A 7,345-nucleotide genomic window follows, 5' to 3' on the forward strand; every position below is an offset into this window, starting at 1 on the left:
AGAGAAAGCAAACATCTTTAATTCGATCCAACGGCTCAGAATCCAGTTAAATCCAAAGTTATGGCCTAGACAAAGAAGTCAATACATCTCCATCAAATCTCCAGGTGTTCAGTCCCCTGTCTGAGCCAGCAGATGTCAGTCGTGAGTGGGAACTCCTTTTTAACAGGAAGAGACTCAAGGAGAACCAGAATCAAGGTCGGGCAGCCATCCGCCTCCACTGGTTGAGGGGGGAATTGGACTGGACAAGCTTTGAGAAGGAAAAAGAAAAACACAAAGTGAATGACAGCAATGTTGGCATATACATACATGTCCTACTCCGAGGGTAGGAGATGCTCTCTTCTTCTTCTTCTTCTTCTTCTTCTTCTTCTTCTTCTTCAAATATGATTGTCATTTTGACTATCAAATCTGGAAATTGATATATGGCTTTCAATCTGTGTCCCATACTTCAGAAAATAAACAGTGGAAAGGAATCAAACTGTTCAAAGCACTAAAAAATATGACGACACAGTAAAATACTTAATTAACGTCTTAACTATTGATGTGACAAATGTAAAGAATGGAAGGGCAGTGACTCAAACATATACAGAGAAAATTAACAGCTCATGCTATATGTTGTTCCCCTGAGGTCTACTAATCAAGAGTATCAGAGATGATGTATTGAACAGAATATGTGGAGCTGTACATTTTTTACGGATCACAGCTATCTGTGAGATGCAGCTCCACACTGCTGTTGCTTATACATATCACAGACAACGACCAGGTGGATTATGGGGTGTTTATTACAGCTCTTTTTCTGCAACACAGCATATAGCACCGCAGTGGTGTGGGAAAGTTAGCGTCACAGTCTCGGGACAATCAACAACACCACAGTAAAGTCCTTTTTTCTCTGTGTCTAATAAACACAAATAAAATACAGAAACCCATTCATATAAAATAAAAACCCATCTAATTTATAGTGCATTCGTTACTCCATAAATCCTAAATGAATAATCCCCTCAATCTTTATGTAAAATGAAATATCTTTTAGGAACACATTCAACATCTTACATTAAATTCAAGATTAGATGAACAAATATGAGCTATTTATCTGGACAAATAAAAAGGCTGCTCACATAGGCTTATATACAAAATAAAACGTCACAAAAACTTACACAAAGTATTACCTGCAACACAGCATATAGCACCGCAGTGGTGTGGGAAAGTTAGCGTTACAGTCTCGGGACAATAAACCCCTAAAGTCAAAGTGGGAAATACCTCCAAATGTGGAGGAGAATGACAGAGCTAAGATCCTGTAGCACTTCCAGATCCAGACTGATAAACAGGTGATGGCAGGTGATGGCTGACCAAAAGAAGGCAGTTGTGAAAGATGTGGCAATCCCAAGTGACAGCAACATCAAGAAGAAGGAACACGAAGATTGAAAAATACCGAGTGCTGAAAGAGGAAGTTGAAAAGATGTGGGAAGTGAAGATAACAGTGGTAACTTCCAAACTTGGGGATGTGACCCCCTCCAAACTTGGAGAGTGGTTTCAACAGATCCCAGGATCAACATCAGAGATCTCTTTCTGGAAGAGCTTAGTCCTTGGAACATGCTTTTTCTGTTGTTGTTGTTGCTCCAATCCTGGCAAAACAAGGAGACTGAGCAGGTGTCTTTATGGGAAAAAAATAAAAAATAAAAAATATTCAACTATATTTTCTTCAAAAAAGAAATGTCTTACCAGTGCAGAAGGGGGCGGAAGTGTGTACTTTTTTTTCAGTAATGTCACACAAAGTATCGATTATTAGATGGCCTTCAGTCTCATGTTTTTGTGAAACTGTGGTTTGTTTTTGAGAAATGAAGGTCACAAATTGAGAAGACATTGTGTGTGACATGTTAAGATGACCGTTCACTGACAGACCTGTCAGCACATACCGGCACATACTCCGAAAAATACAAAGTAGACAGATGTTCATCGATGCTCCAGACAGACCTGTGAGCTGATTGCCCTCTTTGTGTACAAGGCCACTGAGACACTGATGACTTGTGTTTCACACAACTTCACTTGAAAAGGAAGAGATTCAATAAATAAGCATCTTTTCAGCATACTGTGGTCGGAAGAAAATATGATTGTTTGGGCTTTAGCAGGTGGAAAACTTTCAGTGAGTGATTTACTGAATTTCCGCAGGAGGCGTTTTTTTCTCTACCCACACGGTTTGGAATTTAAATGGCGCTGCTTTGGAGATAACACACACACACACATTTATAGCAGGTGTTAACCATCCTTTGATAACAAAAGACAGATTTGTCTAGTTAAAGCAGAAAATGAAAGAGAAGGACTTTGGTGTTTTTGTTTTTTTGTGGTTTAGGAAGGCAATGAGAATGAGAATGGTGTAAGAAACGTGTCATGTTTCTCCCCCACTTTGCCCTCTCAGCAAAGATAAAAGAAGCTTAGACTGCATTTTTTCCCACTCTAGTTAATCAAAAAGAGAATAACATCATGGGAGTATATTCATTCTTATTACATTCTGAATGAAAAGTGTTGAGTGGACCTCTCTAATCTCTGTCATTCAGGTCATGGTAATCGTTCGGGTTGATTAAGAAGAGGTCAGCTGGACTTCTTTATGGTTCTTAAAGATGTTTCATTCCTCATTCAAAAACTTCCTCGGTTCAAACTGACTGTTGGAGAGATTTAGGTATTCATTTAAAGCCACCTGAGGGATGTTACTCATGTGAAATTCATGTTGGAATCATGCGTTAGTGCGTTAGCAGTGAAGGTATCTAAGAAGGGATGTGTTGGGTTTGGCTGATGGGTGGTTAAGTGAGCCAACTAAACTGTTTAAAGATGATCATTCCCATTTAACAAAAACAGCTTGTTTATATTCCTTTGTCCATGATGTTTACATTGTGGTTCTCAAATGTATGGCCCTTAAACACTGGATGGAGGTGGACTGCCTAGTCTTGATCTGAATGGCTGGGTCTAATATAATGTGCCATGTGTTAGAGTATTTATTCTTATATATTTTTAAGAAGTCTTGTTGTTCTCTGCTAAATGACCTTGGATTTGACCCCTGTCTCTCACAGTTTAGGGCGTTCTAACGTCAGTCTGTATTCATTCAAAGAAAATGAGGGGGCAGATAAAGGTTACAAAAGATGTTCTAACAATGTCCCATAAATATGACTAGGAGGAAAAAGAACCCTCAACAGTATTCCAGATGGTATTCTCCCGAATGATGATAACAAATCTTTGTATGTGTGTGCTCTTTAAATTCTCAACAGCTGTTGAACCAACCTGCATAAGACTTGGTGGGGTATTACTGGAAATCAAATGAAGAAGGGCATTTTCAATAAATGTTTTGCAGAATTTGTCAAAAAAAATGGCCTGAATTTAAGCTGTACAGGGCTTATCAGTAAAACTGACACTTCCAACATCCACTGCCGCTGATACATTATGAAACTGTTTTCAACTTTGCGTAAGATTATTTTGATATGAAACAGCTTTTCCCCTCACACAATGCTGCTCCTTGATGGTTGTGTCGAAACAAGTTGAAGACAAAGACAAGTTCATGGATTTAGTCTTTATTAGCAGAAACACAAATACACATGTGGGGGCAGTTCACTCAGTGTATCCTGCTGTTTCATTATCGCGTCAAAGTGATATTCATTCTGCCAGTGCTCAAGAAATTAGGATTTCAGGTCCCATGGAAAAATTTCTGAGGTAAAGGTAAGATCACATATACAGCATCACTCATGATTCCCCGTTTGAACGAATCTATGAAAAAAGCAGAGTCGACTTGAGTGTCGCTGCTGCAAGGAAAACAGCTGCTGCATGTAAGACAACATTATAGCCTTTCCATCCATGAAGGATGGTTTGTATTTAAGTGAGAGGAGATGAAAAGGTAACCCTTGAAACCTCCATCAATGATAGTATAGCTCTTTTATTGTTGACCACTCTAAGTGCTTTTAACATAATTCACCACATTCACACACACGCACAAGACTTTAATCTAGATAGTCCTGCAGCCTGTTGAGTGCTTTTTTTCCTCCATGCACATAACAATGAACTCATCAGAAGCTAAATGAGGTTGCGCCCAAGGACACCGCAACATGTGGACCAGAATGAACTGCTAATCTGACAATTGGCAGATGGCCACTCCTGCTCCAGATCAGCAGCAACATTTAGTGAATTCTGCCAGTTCCCATCATATCTGCCAATCTGACACTTTCAGATAACTTTGTTTATTTCTGAAACTTCCTACACAGAAAAAAATGTTATTTAACAGTACCCATGGTCAGCTCTTGCTTAGAAAAAAAAACAAATTAGTGATGACAAAATGCCAAACTATAAGCTTTGAAACTGCATGATGGCATTATGGAAAATAATCCTCAGGGCTTTCAGTGGAAACTGTGAAATTGGAATTTTGATTGTCTGACTGGGACAAATAAAAAAAATAAAAACACAAAAATGTCAAATATCCAACACTATAAATTGAGTAGTTTTTTTAAACCTACACTTAACATCAGTCCCATTAAGGCAGCTTGAACAGTCAAAGGAAACTCTGTCCTCGCTCTGTTAAACCATCATGCAAATTAGCTTGACTCCGTCCTTTCACATCTTTTTTTTCTTCAGTCAAGTCAACTTTGGGACTTTCAAAGAGTTGTTACAAAAGTAAGAAAGCAAACCTGAAGACAGTGTTGTGTTGTCTGTACTTTATGCATTAAACGTACGCAAGTTAAAGGTGACATGATTTCAAGGTTCTGACTTCTCACTCCCGAAATACACGAAATGTAGCCTCCTGTGCAGATTGTGGTCTACCTTGAGTTTGCATTTGATGTGGTCAAAGGGCTTTTGTAAATTCTTGCCAAAGAGATGAAAATGGATTACCTCTCGAAAGTTCACTCCACACTTGCATAACCCAGCCAAAGCTAATATTGGTAGTGGCACGAGTTTGTTTTCCGTTATGAAAAATAGATATTTCTGCTATTAGGAGGGTTTATTTTCATACTTTTGTGTGTCATCCTTGGTGAAATGCATACTTTGCTGATAACTTGTCAACATCAGCAGAAATAACTAAAGTTCACATTTTGTTTTTATCTTGACAGCTCCCCCCACACACCACCACATTCCCTCACACCATTCACTCCCACTTACAGCTTTCACATCAAACATTTCATTCTCACACGTCTCCTCACTCACTCATATAAATTGGTCGAGGATTCTGCTACGGCACTAGTAGAAGGAAACGAGAATCATTTCCAGAATCAAACTCCCGCCTCAACGCCGTACAGCCATGACTTTAACTGGAAGCCTTAAAGTAGTTTGGATCATTGCACTGATGACTCTTCTTGGTGCATATTTGGGAGGTAACTTCTTATAGATTCGTCTATCATTTATACTTGATATTATACAGAGATGCTGCTAACTTCTGTGTTGGTTTGTGCTTATTTTCCACAGAGACAAGAAAGAAACCCAGAAAGGAACCAAATGTCCCATTCCCACCTGCCTATCCCATCCTCGAGAACCTCGCTGCCATTTGCACCCACGGTGAAGGTCGTCCCAGATACCCGGACAGCTTCTTCCCAGCTTCTAGTTTCAGTCACTTACGCCGCCGTGGAAAAGCCATCAACCGCCTGGAGTCGTGGTACAGTTTGTGCTGCAGTGAAGAAGTAGCACAGCAACCCAATCAAAAACTCTGCTGCGCCCAGCAAGCTGTGAGTCTCACAACTGCCAAGAGTGGTTATCGCTCTTATTATCTATGAATGATAAGATTCTTATTCAGGGTCAGGACGTCCTATTTTTCTGGCTAGATGTGTCAGTTTTTTCACAGAGAAGGAGCTATGCTGTTACTCAGCTTTTACTTTACTTTTTACTCATCTTCTACTTTAAAACTCTAATAAACACGAAACAGGGCCCAAATATAAACATCTGAATTTAAACTCAATTTGAACAAAAGTACCTCAGAACTCATAAGGACAGCAAAGCGTCAAATAAAAGAGAGAAAAAAACATCAGTGAGAGCCTAAATAAGTCTTTTAAGGATTTCCTGTATTTTACAGATATTGGAAAAGCCTGTAGCCTATAAAGATGTAAAATCAATCAAGTGAGCAAAAACTGATGAGTTTGTAAGTAAATGCTCTGACTTTCTGGAGATGCAAGTCAGCTGTGTGAATGTTTATTTTCTGTTCACAGTGGAAACAAGCCCTGTCGCACTTCTGTGATGAAGAATCTTCCATCATGACACTGGCGTACGAGTGCTGTGAGTACAAAGAAGACGCTAAGTGGACCTGCTTCAACAGCGAGCTGCCAAACCCCGACTACAGCCCAATATCAGGCTACGTTGCTCCTGTAATGTCACCAGAGCAAGGTTTCACCTTTGACCCAAATGCTTGCTAGAAGTGACAGAATGATACTCAGTGAAATACATAGATAGAGAGGACAGGAAATACTGGTTTGGTTCGTGCTCTGTTAGGACAATAGAATCCCACAGAGTTACTTTGTCAGCTCTGTATGTTAACCAAGCTTTTTCCCAGCAAGAGGAAACACATTTTTAGGATATAGTTAAAATGCTCACAAAATGTGTGCTGTATGAATATCAAAATGTTAAGTGTAATCTTTCTCTGTGAGGCATACGATGTCACAGTCTGGCAGGTCTATACATGCATTTTGATGGAGCTGAAGAAGAGGCGGCGGTAGACTGTGAGTTATGGTTGGGTGGATTTGCTTGGTTGTGAAATTTACAGTGTCGAGTCGTAAAGTTGGAGTGTTCTGTCTGGCTTGAGCAGAAATGTGCAGTAAAAGTCACAAATAAACTTTATAAACATCTTGACTAAGGTATGCTGTGAGTATGTGCTGCAGAATGTGAAGCCGGACTGTCCACAAGATACTACATTCATGAAAGAAGCCAACACACTTCCTGTTTTAGTCTTCAAAACAAAGGGAAATAAAGATTTTTTTTTCATTTATTTATTTTTTACCGTGGTGTAGTGTTACTTTATGTAGTGCATAAATGTTGATTAAACATTGAGGAGAGCCTCTCTGCAGTTAACATATTTTACTTTTAATTCCTCTTTGGAACTACACATGTAAAACTTAACTATATAACTTATCTAACTTTGTTAAGCTTTATAAATTAATTATATAGCCTATATTAATAGACCTTTTTTATTTTTATTTTCTATATATATATGTTGAACGACCTTGTTATGAAAAAGTCCCTACATTTCCTTATAAGGTCAGTTTAAACAGAAAATGATTTGCAACAAGTTCAACACTATATTTAATTGAGGACAGTGCAAAGACAACTCAACAAATCTATAAATTCATTTTTTTATAATAATACATGCTCTGATTTTTCTGCCCACGTTTGTGGA

At 38.8% G+C, this 7,345-nt stretch overlaps 1 protein-coding gene across 1 annotated transcript; it reads left to right on the forward strand.

The window, feature by feature from the left end:
* The first annotated feature begins 5,177 nt into the window (after window positions 1-5,177).
* Window positions 5,178-6,801, forward strand: LOC142367720 (extracellular matrix protein 1-like). The gene is made up of 3 exons (XM_075449743.1): window positions 5,178-5,339; window positions 5,431-5,687; window positions 6,165-6,801. The coding sequence occupies exons 1-3, from the start codon at window positions 5,267-5,269 to the stop codon at window positions 6,366-6,368; spliced, it is 534 nt and encodes a 177-aa protein (XP_075305858.1). The 5' UTR covers window positions 5,178-5,266; the 3' UTR covers window positions 6,369-6,801.
* The last annotated feature ends 544 nt before the right edge of the window (window positions 6,802-7,345 follow it).

This window comes from Odontesthes bonariensis, chromosome 18, assembly GCF_027942865.1.
Source record: "Odontesthes bonariensis isolate fOdoBon6 chromosome 18, fOdoBon6.hap1, whole genome shotgun sequence".
Classification (NCBI taxonomy): Eukaryota; Metazoa; Chordata; class Actinopteri; order Atheriniformes; family Atherinopsidae; genus Odontesthes; species Odontesthes bonariensis.

Excerpts from the sequence above, each read along its gene's own strand:
- LOC142367720 (XM_075449743.1), top strand. The coding sequence starts at position 5,267 with ATGACTTTAACTGGAAGCCTTAAAGTAGTTTGGATCATTGCACTGATG. Across the intron at positions 5,340-5,430 it reads TCTTGGTGCATATTTGGGAG|AGACAAGAAAGAAACCCAGA; the intron begins GTAACTTCTTAT and ends TATTTTCCACAG. Across the intron at positions 5,688-6,164 it reads TCTGCTGCGCCCAGCAAGCT|TGGAAACAAGCCCTGTCGCA; the intron begins GTGAGTCTCACA and ends TTCTGTTCACAG.